The 16,844-nt window shown below is 35.8% G+C and overlaps 1 protein-coding gene across 1 annotated transcript; it reads right to left on the bottom strand.

The window, feature by feature from the left end:
- Positions 1-2,847: 2,847 nt before the first annotated feature.
- Positions 2,848-6,949, bottom strand: LOC120083778 (GDA1/CD39 nucleoside phosphatase family protein). The gene is made up of 2 exons (XM_039039647.2): positions 4,356-6,949; positions 2,848-3,441 (listed from the first exon to the last, which is right to left on the bottom strand). The coding sequence occupies exons 1-2, from the start codon at positions 6,313-6,315 to the stop codon at positions 3,131-3,133; spliced, it is 2,271 nt and encodes a 756-aa protein (XP_038895575.1). The 5' UTR covers positions 6,316-6,949; the 3' UTR covers positions 2,848-3,130.
- Positions 6,950-16,844: the final 9,895 nt, after the last annotated feature.

The following is a 16,844-nucleotide window of genomic DNA, read 5'->3' as shown; positions in this document are numbered from 1 at the left end:
TAAAATATTTAAATGAAAATGACTTTTTGAAAAGCATTTTTTTTAATCAATCAAAATACGGCTTTAGTGTCTAACAATTATTTAGTGTATATTTTACTATTTATAACAAGTTATTTTCTACCATGAAAAATTCTATACAAATTAAAGATCATTTTTTATTATGTAATGACTTAAGATGTGTTTCGAGTTAGAGTAGCGATTTTAGAAAATGAGATTTTGGTACAATTTATTTGTAAGGCCCCGTTTGGTAACCATTTCGTTTTTTGTTTTTGTTTTTAAAAATTAAGCCTAATCCCTCTCCGTTTCGTATAATGATTTCCACCTTTGTTAAGCACAATGGTTGAATTCTTAGCCAAATTTCAAAAACAAAAATAACTTTTTAAAAGCTATTTTTTTCAGTTTCCAAAATTTGGCTTAGTTTTTTAAACCAGACACTCGAAGGGCTAGCCATATGTACCTCGCCTCGGGAGACCCAACCCATTCAAATCAAAATCGAATGAGCACCTACGACTAAGGGGAAAAGATGTAAAGAACGCGGAGCGTGAAGTGATATTGGACTCTTCGATGAGTTCCATGAACCAGACCCACAAAGCAGCATCATAGGTGCAATGCAAGAGGGAACTGCCTTTGCAAATACGATGTTAAAAGTACTAGACAAATTTAGAAAAAAAATGTCAACTAGAAAAAAAGTATTCTAGGGTTTTGTTGGATCTTTTAATGCACCGTTATATCCTTTCTCGTTCAAGCAGCCTACTGTAAGCCAGAAGTGACTCGGGAGGAAAAGGAGGAGCATCCCCCGTGCACCTTAACTATAGCTTCGCAGTGACAACCTTGATCGAATGTGTAGGATAGGTGGTAGGTGGTGGTATGCACTTCCGTGTACTAGCTAAAGCTTACGTATGACTGGTGGGTCAGCAAACTGGTATCTCGCCCAAAAAGCAAAGCAGATAACAAAGGAAAAAATTTGGATGTAGAAGTAATGTTATAGACTTAATTTTTCAAAAACAAAATAGTTACCAAACAAAGCCTAAACAATCCAATTTATGTTTTGTTTCAAACTCTTTAAAGTAATTTTCAAATATTTAAAAGTGATTTTGAATTATTATGGTTGGTTTTAGAAGTGAACTAAGAGTTACCCCATTACTCAAAATTGTATTTTCTATTTGAGAAATTATTATTTAACTAAATATCATAGTAAATATCTATTTATATTTATCTTATGGTTAAATTCTTATATGAATGGTTGATATTTTGTGTAAGTTTTAATATATATTAAAAAAATTCAAAATATAGATAATCGTTTGTTTTATTAACAATTTAGTAAAAGACAATATTTGTCATATTTTGTTCCTGTATTTAAAATTAATAAAAAAATTGATTTTACAAATAGTTAACCAACAATATTTTAATAAAAATTGAATTAAATAGTTATTTTGGGACTGATTCCTGTCAATCACCTAACAAAAATCACCTATCAACTAGTTCCTCCAAAATCATTTTGAAATTATTTTAGATTCTTCTAAAATCAATTTTAACTCATGTCAAACACCATCATATCTCAAAATCACTCCCAAACATATTCTTATTTTTTTTATGGTTATACACACATTTTGATCTTGATCCGTTTACAAATGTACATAGATATGAAATATCCTATTGAATCCTAACAACATTGTTGAAGAAATGGACTTAAAAGTTACAAATTTTAGAGTAAGAGAGTGTGTTATTGCATACTAAAGTTTATGGACTCAATTATAACAAAATTGTAATACAAGAACTAGATTGTCACAAACTAAAATTTAATTAATGATTGTTAAGTTCACAAAAGTTAAACGGACCGAATATATTTTTTAATTAATAAATTAAGGAGGAAACAAGACGAATGACAAATTTAAAAATACATTATGAAAAATAGTAAAAGATCTATATCTATTGAAAAATGGCATACCAATATTCTTTGATTAAAAATCAGACTTAATAAAAATACTAACATACTCCCAACACAAAAATGCCGCGCCTAAATTCTAAATTTATGGGTTAACTAAAAAGAACATTATTAATTAATCCATAAATTTTTTAATTATGTTTTATGTTTTCATAAATTTTTGAATAAAAAATTATTTCAAATAGTAAAACTGTTGAAAATATTTTGATTTTTTTCTATATTTAAAAATAACCATTTTTTAATTATGTTTTATATTTTCAAGTTCACTACATTCAATACATTCAATAAATATATATTTAAAAGATAATATGAAATTTGTTTTTAAATTTTTTTTTTTTCAATATGTGATATATGTAAAATTTGAAAAATAATATTTTATGTTTTAATTGTATCCATGTTTTAAATTTTAAATTTTATAATACAAAATTAAATCAAACAAAATAAAGAGTTTAGAAATACTGTAATTTAAAATAGTATTATGTAATATATTATAAATTATATAATATTACAAAATAATAATTATATAGTTTTTTAACCTAAAATATGGTCATAACTAATTAATAATATTTATAGTCAATCTAATATTTAGTAACTACAAGTACCGTTATAATTTATAAATATAATATCAAATACATTTAAAACAATTGTTTAAATTAGAATCAAGTGATTTTGTTAGAATCTTTTGTTTTCAAATTTTTGTTGTCAAATACATTGTATTTGTAGATTCATAGCATCGATGTCACAGTGACCATCAGTAACACAGACCATTTATCATGTCACCCAAGACAATCGACAACCATAACAACTTCTTGTCTTGGTTAATCGTAAGTATATTGGACTTATTAGATCCATTCATCCAAGTTAAAATCTCTATTAAAAAGGAGAATTGAGGAGAGAAAGAGTGAGAGAGAGAGGGCAATATATGCATATCTACTTCTCATGTAAAATTGATCCTTCAGATACAGAAAGAATTCCTAAATTGAATTCATGAACCTCTATGCAAGCTTCCCATATATTTTCTATTCAAGAGTCAGAAAGTAATGGGGGGGTGGTCAAATTAGTGAATCTACCAAAATTTCTGAAGTCTGCTTCTTCTACCTTTCACCATGTATGTGTTTCATCAGCCAAAGAGGAAGAAAAGTCCTCTTGAAATAGCCATCTTCTACAGTTTGAAGTCTGCTTCTTCTAAACCTTCACCATGTGTGTTTCGGGCAATGACGAAGAGAGGTCCTCTCGAGATTGTGACCGTCTACTTTGAAGGCGCATCTGACTTCGGCGCGGGGTCCAGAAGGAACCAACACTGCCATTGTCAAATTGCATTTGGCCAAGGCTATTTGAAGAATAACTATGGGAAACCCCACTACTCGTTGACCGGTGCAATGACGACTCCATAAGTTGGATGCCACTGCTGCTGCCGAAGCCATGCCCTAAGCCAAAGGGTCTTTCTTGAGAACCTCTAACTGTTGGACTCAGTGGCATCTTCACTCTGCCGTCACCTGTTGCACCATGGTTTCACATTGTATTCATAGTTTATACCAAAAAAAGGGGCTATAAAAGAAGCAATCATACAGAAAAAAGAAACCATGATAACTAGACTAGATTAGAAGCCATATTGTGTGTTATATAAATATACGTACATTTGCAGATTTTAGGTGAAAGAAAATTACAGCTAAAAACTTCGATAAAAATCACCATTAAACGAAACACACAAATGTATGAAGACCATCACGATATTTGGAGCCTTGAACATGATTTTTTGTTTTAGTACAATAGAGATTTTAACCCCAAACATTAAGAGAAGAAACCCTTAACCGCTAAGCTATACTCACGTTAGCATAGAGAGGCTTGCAAAGGATTAAAATGATATTTCTTATGTGGATGCATAAAAAGTGGCATAATATCATTGAAGCAGGGCAGCAAATGTGCATCTTCTACTTGTAGAAAACTAACATTTCAAAATGAAGCCGACAGCACATTCAAAAAAGTGTGACCCGAAAATTGTAGATAAGTTTATCTTAATCAATAACCACATTTCTTTCAACTTTTTCCACTAACAGATGAAGATATATTGCTCTAAAGAAAACTTCCCCATTTAGGAAGGCAAAGCAGAAAATCACGATAACGTTGATAAAGCATAAGTAGCCTACTGATCTCATAACATAGAACTATGACAATATGCATTCAGGCCAAAAACCTTTTTTAGCTGACGAAATCTTCATGCATAAAAGTTTCTTCCATAGAAGTCAATTTGCACATCTGTCTGATCAAAGATTGACATAACACATTCACATTGCACATGCGGGATATTTCATGTTAGACAAGCTCATGGAGAAAAATTCATGTATGTAAATATCAGAACAGAGTCTATTGCAATGTAAAACCTAAAGATATTACATGTGTAGAAACTTACCAGCACTCATCGGACTCCACCGCTGTAACCGAAAAGGAGATGGAATGTTTAGAACAGATGTGGTGGAGACAGCATTATGCCTGAAAATTGGGAGATATGGCCTCCGGAAAAATCTAGGTAATGCACTTCCTACACAGGATAATGCAAGCAGGAAAAACAATGATGTGAACAGAATGACCATTAGAATTAGAGGATCAATCTTCATTTTAAAAATTTCATAACCACGGAGTCCTAGCCTGGTTGTAACAGTAAATGCATTTCCAGCCTCCAACAGTGAAACACCAAATGTCCAAGTCGTACTCCCGGAACCAATAGTAATTTGTTTATCAGTAATATGCAACCCCTCTCTAAGGAGTGAGACTATGTATGGTGCTCTAAAGCAGTATTGCTCAATAAAGGGTTGTGGAGGAACACTAGCCTGTGCAACATCCCAAGGTTTCTCACAAAATTTGTGGCCCCTTTCTAATACATCATCAAGTGTAGCCTCTGAACTCAGATTGAAAAATCGAAATACCACAAAGAAACCAGAAATGGCATAAAAATTTCCGTATGGTGGAGGGTAGTTATTAGTTATGGCACAAGGTTGTACATCACAATCAACTCCAGCGCTTGTATTTGACCACTCAGAAAAATTTACAGCAACTTTAGCAAGTGCGGAACATTCTTCCCAATTTGGAGCACCAATCAGCCTTAGAGAAATTCCAGAATTGTCTCCTCTGTCCAGTAACTTTCCACACTGGTTACAGGTATACTGCTCATTGTACCCAGTATGCAGGCAAGGGTGGTTAAGTTTAAATTTTCCACTAGACAGGTCCTGCTTTTCAGGTTCTTGGATCCTTCTTAATAAGTGGACAACAGATTTCCCAAATGCATCATTTAAACCATAGCCAGTAAGAGAATAGGCATTAAGATGATAATCAACATTTCCAATTTTAATGTTCAAACTAGACTCATTTTGTTCCTTGCTTTCGAAAGTTACTTGCAAAGAAGAACCACCCAAGTCAAGTGCCCCATATGTTGGTTCCCTTGGTGTAGCCCCCAACAATTCTTTTTGATAGTTAAGGGCTATCCATCCATAATAAGCCTCTTCTGTACCCGAAATGGTTTTAACCCACTCTCTCTGGCAAAGAAAGCGCGAACTCTTTAATATAGACCAGGCATTGTCCAGAAGCCATTTCGAATCTGCAGGCGGTAACTTTCTAACTCCAGCAGTCGCATAAAGGAAAAGAGAGGTGCTTTCATGGGCACGCTTGGGAATCTGCTTCTCAGCCCATTGAAGCAGAGGTTTAATAGCTTTTCTCAAACCAGTTACATTACGAACCAACTTATCGAGACCAGGTTCTGTTTCCATTCGATCATAAGCCCGTCCGCTTTGAGATTTCAATTTCTTCTTTTGTCCTGTATATGACCTGATGGCAATGGGAAGGGCTCCATTTTTCTTATAATTAACATTAGCTTGATATACATAAGCTCGAGTTCCAGTACTTCCACAGTCAAGCACCACATAGTATCTGAGTGTTCCTTGGGACCAGTATGAATAAATATACATAGAAACCGTATAAATTAGAAAACAAAAGAGCAATAAACACAGAAAAAGAAGAATGGTCCGCACCCACTTCCTGTTCAGCCACCAGAAGGAGCCTCCGGGCAATGTTTTCTCCTTTGAGAAACTAGAGCTGGCACTCTCTCGCTGAAGTGGTGAAAACTCAGGAGTAGCATTCTCAACACCGCGCTTACCCTCTTCAAGATCAAGTCTACGGTAAGTAGAGAGATCCTGAAGAGACGATGAAAGCCTTAGATTGTTCTTAAGCGCAGGACTAACAAATCCAGCAACCAGAGGAGAAGGAGAAGCGATCAAGGGAGGCGACGATGACGACAAATACGCATCTGTAGAAGAATGGCGGCCTGACCAACGAGTGGTCACAGACGAGAGAATATCCCTAAATTTCCTAAACACCATTTTTCTCCGAATCGGTACAAAACTTCAAAAATTCATCAGAAACCCACCAAAATCCATAATCATAACAACTGAATTTCGTAATTGTAGATCAAAGTGATCCCCAAACTCGCAGTTTCTCCCAAAACCACAGTAGAGAGAAAGAGAGAATGGGGGGATTTTCAGATTGAAGTTCGTTTAAGGGTTGACTAGAGGGATAGATCAAAATACATGGAAAGAAATGATGGGAAAGAAAAGAAGTGGAGAAGATCAATGGGAGAGACCAAATTCTTGAATTGTGAGATACATACAGTAATAGGGAGGAAGAAGAAGAAGAAGAAGAAGAAATAAGGGAGTGTATGTGTTAAAGTTAGGTTTAAGGATTAAGACTGACCTGAAAGAAGCGATTCGCAATAAAATTAGATCAAAAATGGAAGTTAGAATTGAGAAATCACAGTTTCTCCTTCTTCGTCACTTTTTGGTCTCAATCTCATCAGATGATCAGATTCAGATCCAACTTCAGCGACAAGCTGCTCTGCCAGCCACTGCAACCGGACCAATTTTTTCTTCTTTTTTTTTTTCTCTTTTAATCCACTTTTTCCTCTAAAACTTTTCCAAACTTAAATAAGTATAGTCTTAAACTTTAAACTTGAAAAATATATACATATACATACATACACATATATATATATATTTGTATGATAATTTTTTATTATATTTTTTTAAAAAAATGAAATGTCAATAGTATAATTCAAATTGTTTAAACATATACCATTGAGTTATTGACCTACAAGTTTAAAGATTTGAATCTCTCAACTTCAAGATGTTCAATTACGAAAAAAAAAACGACATTATAGTAAAGGATGTGTTTCAAAAGACAAAAACTAAACAAAAATAAATAAATGCCACATGTGCATTGCTCAAATGTAATTGACATATACTTTTTTTCTTAAAGTTGATAGTTCGAATCTTCTATTCCACTGTTGAAATACTAAAAATTAACAAAATTATTTAATTGAAAAAGAAGAAGCAAATATGTGATTTCTAAAATTACCATATTTCCATTGTACGTCCTTATTAGTTGTTATTATTATTATTTTCTTCTTTTTAGAACCCTTGATTATCTTTTTCTTATATTATTCTTATTATTTACATATATTAACAAATTGTGAAGGGTTAAATTGAATCCAGATAACATAATTAAATCCAAGGTTTAGGTAAAAGTAGTTGAACTAAGAAGGTGGGCTAAGGAAGGCCAACCAAACTCAACAGGCAACCCGAAGGTGGAAGCCAAGCTAATAGACTTTCAAATGGTTTTTGGCTAAAGCAATATTGTATCTTGTGCATATGGAATGATATATGCATAAATAAGAAATATATATGTGTATATATATATATATATGTATGTATGTATATGTATGTATGTATGTATGTATGTATGTATGTATGTATATGTATGTATGTATGTATGTATGTATATGTATATATATCCATGAAGTGAAGAGGGGGCCAGCCGGTTTCCCCCAGTCCATTCAATGCTAGCCCAAGTGGACTGGCAATTGGGCTTTAGGCCCAGCTAGCCTCCAAACGAGGCCAGCTCAAAAAAAATATTTAATAATATAATAATAAATATATTTTTATGAGTAGTCAACCTCATAGTCCATTTCTACCCTCAATTGGGCTAGCCCAATTGATGTAAGGAATTTTAGCCATGTATTAATCTTTCAAGAAAAGGAAAATTAATGAAAACCTCCTTTAAGATGGTTAATTTAAAGACTATTTATTTACCCAATTCTATTTGTGCAGCTTAATTATTACATTATTAAAGAAGCATAACACATTAAGAATAACTATTGATAAATCAAAAGTCATACTTCCACCTAAAAGTCGAGTACATTAAGGGTTGAAGTCCGTAACAGTCTAGATAATGATGGCTCAGGTGAAAAACGGATAAAGTAATGATTAATGATGGCTTGAAAGCCGAAGAGACAAGCTATGTTCAGTTATTACATGGATGACCTATATAATTCAAGGGGTACCATCATAGAGAGGTATACTTTTCAACCTATGCTAATTGTTACCAGTTGACTCAAATTCAAACCCGATTCTAACTTGAGCGTCGGAGTGGATTTGGCTCAACACCACACCGGTGTTAGCTTTACTCACCTTTTTTGTAGGATATCTAATTATTCTCCTCTAAATACAAATTTATCATTGGTTCAATTTTCGGTATCAACAGTTGGCCCCATCTGTGGGGAGAATAACAATATCTTTTAGCCTTACCACTATACTCTGTGTTCAAACCATGGGCAACAATGTGAATAGAGAAAATCTCCCAACTGACGAGGATGATTCGGATCGTGAACGTCACCCAAGGCAGATCCACACGTGTTCAAGAAACTTACGTGGGGGGAACCCATCGACTTGAAAATGAGCCAGCTCTGGAGTACGTAGCTCTAGCTGCCAAAGTAGATAACTTAGGTCAGAATTTGAGCTAGATCATAGAGATGCTCAGATGACCAAACCCCATCATCGAGGCCATCAAGAAGAATATGATCCACTCTCCTGAGGAAAATAAGTGTGATGGGAAGCAAAGGCACAATTTGGGCCAAAGCACTACCTTAGTGGCCCAAGACCCAATCAAAGGTATGAAGGAACTCTAATTATAGAGGATCTATGAGTGAAAGCGAATTGTTCCAAACTCCATTGTGAAAGAACTCAAACATTTACAATCATACGGAAACGATTATGCATTAAAGATAAATCACAACATGCTTCTTATAAAAAAACAAAGGATAGAGTGACAATTCCTTTGAAGAACACTTTCTTCATGTATTTCCCTCGATCGGTCACCAATGCGTCGAACAGCACGAACGCAACGAGCAACTGGAACTTCCTCGATCACCAGTGAGTAAAACTTGATCCTCAAACAAAACTAGACACCACCACAAGATTATCTTGGTATTCTCGGTGTGAGAATCCAGGAGTTGTGAGCTCTGGCTGATTTTAGATAGAATGAAGGAGGAAGTGAAGGAGGAAATGATCGAGTAAGCGATCACACAATCATGTAATAAATGAAGTTCATCGTATAGACTCGACGCTCGATCATTAAGGCTCTGTAAAGCTATGGTGTAGTAAAACTCCTTTCATTTACTCGAAGTCAACCTTATAGTCACTCAATTAGTAATCTGGTTACTTGTTGCGTGTAGTTTGTAAGATTTTGAAATCTCATTTCATTTTTATCTCACAGTTGCCATCAAAACCGTGTAAAACCACCCACTAAGGTAGTTATTGAGAAAAAGAAATATCAATTATTATACAATTAATAAACTACCAATAAATAAAATAACCAACTTATCATATTATATTTATAACCTATAGTTTTAATATTACATCATATGCAACATATAAACTATAATTCTTTTTCTATTTTATGGCATTTAATATAAATCATATTTATACTAATTCCTCCAATCAAATAATAATGTATCAAATACATCATATCAATTATATCATACATAATTGAATTAATTTAATTATATCATATATAATCAAATTCCCTCTTGTTAATTTGAATATTTCAAACTAACCCAAAAACTGATTCTCAACTTGAATCCATTGAGCTACCAAAGGGACCTTATAAACCTATAGCTTGAAGCTCCAACGGTACATGAATAATTGACTAAACTCTTTAATCACGATATTCACCATCCGTTAACTGTCGGGCACTCCACTAAAGACCAATAGCTTCACTTTTCGCACTACAGATATATTTTTATGTCCATTAGATATAACAAATCAACAATAAGATGACCCTTCAAAAATCACTCGTAAGTACTACTTGACCAAATTACCGTTTTTCCTTTATAGTTACATCTAACTCCTTAAGTACCACTGATCCCTCTAATGAATAATAGATCATAGTCCCACTACGACTAAAACCTTCTCGAGCCAAGAGGAAGGAGTGAATTTATCAAGCCCCAGAATCAGCCCTTAAGGGAGCAATTTATCTACTTACCCCTTCATCGAGGAAGGAATGAATTTCATCTTAGTGAAATGAAAGTTTCAATTATGAATGGTGTTATATAACGAGACTAAACATTTCGTGGTCCGGTCTTATACAAATTATTTTGTATAGAATATCCTCGCTCGCATGTCTAATACATGAATGATAAAGATCAGATCATTTGTAGTACTTTATAACATTTGTAACACCTACAAAACGGGCCAAACTCATAGTGTCACAAGGATAAGGTATCCCTCTTTTATCCATATACTACAGACCATTTAGGTTATCACTTAAAACACGATCTACTTGTATGTCTCCACATACATGTTTAAGTTACAATGATAACCATGGATCTTAATTTATTGGTTTGTGGTTAATGCAACTAAAATATCTCATATTTCATAGACTGGAGTGAATAAAATATCATATATTATAAATCACAAAGTGTTTGTTCATACAAGTGTTTACAAACTACAGGACCCTACGATATTTAGGGCATCAACCACAACAATCTCCCACTTATCCTAAAGCTAGTGGGGTGTACAAAATAATCTAATTACAAGTACACAAAACAATAAACTAGGGACAAACACCCAGTACAAGATCTCCCACTTGCCCTAGTCCAGCCGTGGTCTGTCCCATAGACCCATACTCTGCAAGTGACCCTCAAACCCTAGTCGTGAGGGTCTTCGTAAATGGATCAGTAACGTTGTGCTCCAAAGCTATCTTCGTGACAATCACATTCCCTCGATGCACAATCTCTCGGATGAGATGTTATTTCCGCTCTATGTGCTTGTCGCACTTATGACTCCTAGGTTCACGGGAATTCGCCACAGCACCACTATTATCACAATAAAGGGTGATGAACCTAGACATATCTGGAACAACTTCCAGATTAGTCAGGAACGTCCTGACCCAAACGGCCTCCTTAGCAGCTTCATAAGCCGCTATATACTCGGCCTCAATGGTGAAGTTCGTGATGCACTCCTGCTTGGTGTTTTGCCATACTACAGCCCCTCCGTTAAGAGTGAACACCGATCCTCACGTGGATTTTCGAGAATTATTATCAATTTGAAAATCAGAATCCGTGTATCCTGTAAGGATCAAATCCTTAGAACCATACACAAGCACGTAGTCCATTTTTCTCCGAAGATACTTAAGGATGTTCTTGACGGCTATCCAGTGACCAGGTCCTGAATTAGACTAATATCTACTGACTATCCCCACAGTGTAGCAGATGTCAAGTCTAATACATAACATCGCATACATTAAACTACCGACGGCAGATGCATAAGGGACCTGTCTCATTTCCTTAACCTCTTGAACTATCTTAGGGCACTGTTCCTTAGACAATGTAACTCCATGCTGAAAAGGCAATAGGCCCCTCTTGGAGTTATTCATCGAGTACTTGATCAACATCTTATCAATGTATGATGCTTGAGATAGTGCTAACATTTTGTTCTTTCGATCCCAAAAAGAACTGAATCCCAAGAACAAACTGAGCCTCTCCCAAATCTTTCATTTGGAATTGGGTCACTAGCCAGTTCTTAACTGAGGTCAATAAGCCTACATCATTCCCAATGAGTAGGATATCGTCTACATACAACACTAGAAAAACTACTGAACTATTGATGATTTTCTTGTAGACACAAGACTCATCAATGTTTTGGTCAAAACCATAATATTTTATCGCAGTATCAAACCTCATGTTCCAAGATCGAGATGCCTGTTTCAGTCCATAAATAGACCGATTCAGCTTGCAAACCTTTTGCTCTTGACCTTGGGCTATGAATCCCTCGAGCTGTACCATATAAATGGTCTCCTCAAGATTGTCATTCAGAAAAGCAGTCTTGACATCCATTTGCCATATCTCATAGTCATAATATGTGGCAATGGATAGGAGGATGTAGATAGACTTTAGCATGGCAATATGCGAGAAAGTCTCCTCATAGTCAACTCCCTCTACCTGGGTATAACCCTTTGCCACAAGTCTAGCCTTGAAAGTTTGCACCTTCCCATCAGCACCCTGTTTCCTCTTATAGATCCATTTACAACCTATAGGTTTAATCTCATCAGGTTGATCTACAAGATCCCAAAGGAAGTTGAAGTACATAGACTTCATCTCGACATCCATGGATTTAACCCATTCATCTTGGTCTACATCCTCCATTGCCTTCTTGTATGACAATAGATCCTCAACCTCGCCATCAGCTACCATAGCTAAGATTTCAGTTAAACCCATATATCTAGGTGGGTTCACAACCTTCCCACTATGTTGAGGTTCCCTCAAAACTTGAGGTGGATTTGACCTACTAGACAACTCTTGTTGAGGTAGCAGGCTCTTCAACAACTCTCGTTGAAGTTTCAGTAATTTCTTTGGAAAGTTCATTCAACACGATTTTGCTTTTAGGACTGTGCTCCCTTATATGATCCTCCTCAAGAAAAGTAGTGTTTGTTGATACAAACACTTTGTTTTCCTTAGGATCATAAAAGTAACCCCCTCGTGTCCCTTTGGGGTAGCTTACAAATAGACATAGCCTCAAACGTGGTTCCAGTTTCTTAGGATTAGCCTCAAACACATGTGCTGGGCAACCCTAGATGCGGAAGTGTCGTAAACTAGCTCTACGCCCATTCCACAACTTCAAAGGTATTCTGGCAACACTCTTTGAGGGAACATAGTTAAGGATGTAAGCTGCGATCTCTACTGCAAAATCCTAAAACGAGTCCGGTAAGGAAGCATAACTCATCATCGATCGAACCATGTCCAATAGGGTTCAATTTCTCCTCTCCGATAAACCATTCTGCTGAGGTGTACTAGGTGCTGAGAGTTGGAAAACTATTCCATGTTCTATCAAATAGTTCTGGAACTCCTAATCCAAAAACTCTCCATGATTCCCATTCTTTTGGCCTCCTCAATTTGTATGATCAGATCAAAGCGTTTTAATCATTTTACTTAATGCATTCTCAACTTCAGCCTTGAACTCTTTGAACTTTTCAAAGGACTCAGACTTATGTTGCATTAAATAAATGTGTCCATACCTCGAATAATCATCAGTAAAAGTGATGAAGTATTCTAGCCTCCCCTGGCTCGTATATTCATTGGACCACAAAGATCTGAAAACACTAACTCTAGAGGCTCTTTGGCCCTATAACCTTTTCCAGTAAAAGGTCTTTTAGTCATTTTTCCTTCAAGGCATGACTCGCACATAGGTAAATAATTTTCTTCTAACTCGTTTAGAAGTCCATTATTCACCAACCTCTCAATCTTATTGAGATTAATGTGCCCTCAACGTAGGTGCCAAAGTTGGGCATTTTCTTTAGGAGAAAATTTAAGTCGTTTGTTTTGAGTTACGACAGTTTTAAACATCTCTATGTTATGGAGGGAATTTGTTGCTAACGGCCTTAGTACATACAAATTGTTTTCCAGTTGAGCTGAACATATATCAACACCATTTTTTATAATAAACACTTTATCAACAGAAAAATTCAAGGTGTAATTACATTCAAGCAAAGACTTTACAGAAATTAAGTTCCTCTTTAACTCGGGAACTACATATACATCATTCAAAACGATAAACCTATTCTGTAAAGTCAATTGGAGACCTCCCACTACCACAACTGAGACGACGTGCCCTGTTCCAACTCACATCGTCATCTCACCAGCTTTAAGCTACCACCAGGAACTAATTCCCTGAAATGAAGAACAAACATGGTTAGTGGCCCCAAAGTCAATAATCCAGGCAGAATCATCATTCTCCTCTAACAAATCTCCAAAACCAGTAAATTTTATTTACCTTATTTGGTCTTCTTCTTCTCAGCCAAATAACGAGGGCAGTTTCGCTTCCAGTGCCCGTCCTAGTTGCAGTGTAAATATTTTCCCTTTTCAACCCACATTAGTTGCCTACCCCGGGGAGCGGCAAGTTGTGGGTTAACAGGGGCCTTCCCCTTACGACCCTTCTTCTTCTTCCACTTGCTGGTGCCAGAAGAAGAATGTGCAGACTTAGTTCCTGAGGTCAAACTTTTATGGAACTTTTTAGATGATGAAGCAACATTTGCCTCACCAACCTTTTTCTCCTTGCTTTTAAGAAAGGATTGGAATGTCTACAACTCATTCAGTAGAGTTGTAAGGTTGTAATCAACCATGTTCAGAACAACGTTGCTTATGAAATGAAGGAAGCTTTCTAGTAACGACTCCAGAATGATGATAACCTGGTTGGCCTCATCAATGCTTGACCCGTTCATCTCAGTCATGTTGAAGTGGACCATCATGTTCAGAACATGTTCACGAATAGATGTACCTTCCTTCATCTTGGAGTTAAAGATGAACTTAAGAGCGTCGTGCCTGAGCTGCGCGGACAGGTGTCCGAACATTCCCCTCAAGGACTCCATGATCTCGCGTGCATTGATCATCAGCTCATGCTTCTTGGCTAAAACATCGTTGAGATTGGCCAAGATGTATGCTCAGGCCTTCTCGTTCTCCTGTGTTCAATGTTCCTATGCCTCTCGAACATTTCGAGTGGCATTGGGAGGTGGAATAGAAGGACAATCCTCCATAAGGACGAATCTTAGGTCATCGATGATAAGTATCGTGTTTATGGTATTCTTTAGACTAGCATAGTTATCACCAGTCAGTTTATCGACGGCTAAAAGTGCAAGAGTAGCGGTAGCCATAATAATAAAGTTGCTAAAAAAAGAACAAACTTAAGGAGTCCACTTGCATTACCACTCTTAACACCAATTAAGTTTTAGCAAAATAGTTCTATTGTACCCTAAGTGACATCTATTTTGCAATGATGCCTCAGTGAGGTAGGACAAAAGTCACCGTTGGGGTGATCAAGTGCCCCTTCACTGAAATGAGACAATCTCAACTATTAGATAGAAACAACTCCTTGTAACTGAATCCAATAGTTACCGTTGTTCAGTCCAGAATTTGTTAACATCCTTAACAATTTTATGTAAGTGTAACCCCTCATTTTCTAGAGTCCGGCTCTAATGCGCCCACTGTAGGGAAAAAGAAGATCAGGATAAGAGACTAAAGCAATCCTATCCATTTCTGGAGATTAGATGAAGAGTTATGCAAATACAACCATCATTTAGGGGGACACTCCCAGGGTGCCTCGAGGCGATGCACGAAAACTTTATCCAACTTAATGAGAGAGACCGAGGGATATGTTGTCACACGTCCCGCTCCCACTTACTATGAACATTCTCTCCATTCGCCTTGGTATTGACCTACCCAAATGTCATCCTATAGGGGGACACTCCCAGAGTGCCTCGAGGTCGAGGATAGATCTCACGGTGTGAACTTTTTATGGAGAAACGTGTAGAGGTAAAGTGAAGTATCATATACCTCAATTACCTCCCACTGAATGTTCTACCTAGGGATTTATTAACTTAGTAAATCTGGCTACTGATTTTAACTAAGTGGTTGTTTAATTTGATAAAAAACAACACTTGCTTTTGATGATTAAATAAATTTGATTCAAGTCTTATTAATCACTTTAACAGACTTTCATCAAATTTGCATGCATGCAACAAATCTATCTAATTCATCTTTCTAGGTAGGTTCCCAGGTAGGGGTGCGACGTTTCCATCGACTTAAGTACCCCAACCTAGCCACAACCAGCCTTAGCCAAAAAGTCCCTTATAGATAGATTTGGTACATATTTAATCTTTTATTAGTCAATTTAATCCTATTAGACCGAATTAAAAGATTAAACTTAGGTTTCTAATCTCATTAGAACCATGATCGTAGGTCTATCTCAATCAAATTTTAAAACTCTTTTAAAACATGATTAAAGCCTAAGTTTGCATGCAACTCTTTCTTATTGATTTTAATTCTAATTTTATTAATTATAACTCTTAAAAAAAATGAAACAACTAAAACCAACCACATTGCTAAGCTAGATATCCACAAGGCATTTATACCTTTTATAAATAAACCTAAGTGCCATGCTTCATGATATAACTTTTATATAACAAGTAATGAACTAAGCATACATGCTAATATACATCCTTATATTATAACATTTATAAAATAAAGATGATGCATGGATATGCTTTAATGCATGCATATACTATAACTCTTATATTATACGATGCATGAGCATGCTTTAAGGTAATTTAATTATGCAACTACTATATTATAACACTTATAATATAAAGATGATGCATGAATAAGTGCATGACCTATGGTGGGTTTTAAAATTATATGACATACATTATGACATATAAGTAAACATACATCACATGTACATTCAATAAAAATTGATGGACTGGGATAATATGCCTCAAAACTGGAAAGAAAGGCCAATTATTACAAAGATTGAGTCAATTGGTTTAAACAGGTGAACCGAGTCTTGAATCGCTCGGACGAAGCCTCGTCACTTGATCGTGTAGCATCTCCTTCAGATCATCGAGTAACACTTAGCGAGTATAAACGATCGTGTAGCGTTGATCGCATGGATAAGGACTATGCGATGAGCATGAAAGTCCACGCGATCTTGCAGCACATATCGAGTAACGCATGTCATGCGATCGTGCA

This window comes from Benincasa hispida, chromosome 1 (assembly GCF_027475165.1).
Source record: "Benincasa hispida cultivar pf3 chromosome 1, pf3_genome.v1.1, whole genome shotgun sequence".
Classification (NCBI taxonomy): Eukaryota; Viridiplantae; Streptophyta; class Magnoliopsida; order Cucurbitales; family Cucurbitaceae; genus Benincasa; species Benincasa hispida.
Note: the sequence above shows the minus strand (reverse complement) of the source record. Positions and strands in the feature narration are given on the sequence as shown.

Bases quoted from the DNA above. Each gene is read 5' to 3' on its own strand.
- LOC120083778 (XM_039039647.2), bottom strand. From the start codon at position 6,315: ATGGTGTTTAGGAAATTTAGGGATATTCTCTCGTCTGTGACCACTCGT. The intron at 3,442-4,355 runs GTAAGTTTCTAC...ATGGTGCAACAG, and splicing joins GTGGAGTCCGATGAGTGCTG to GTGACGGCAGAGTGAAGATG.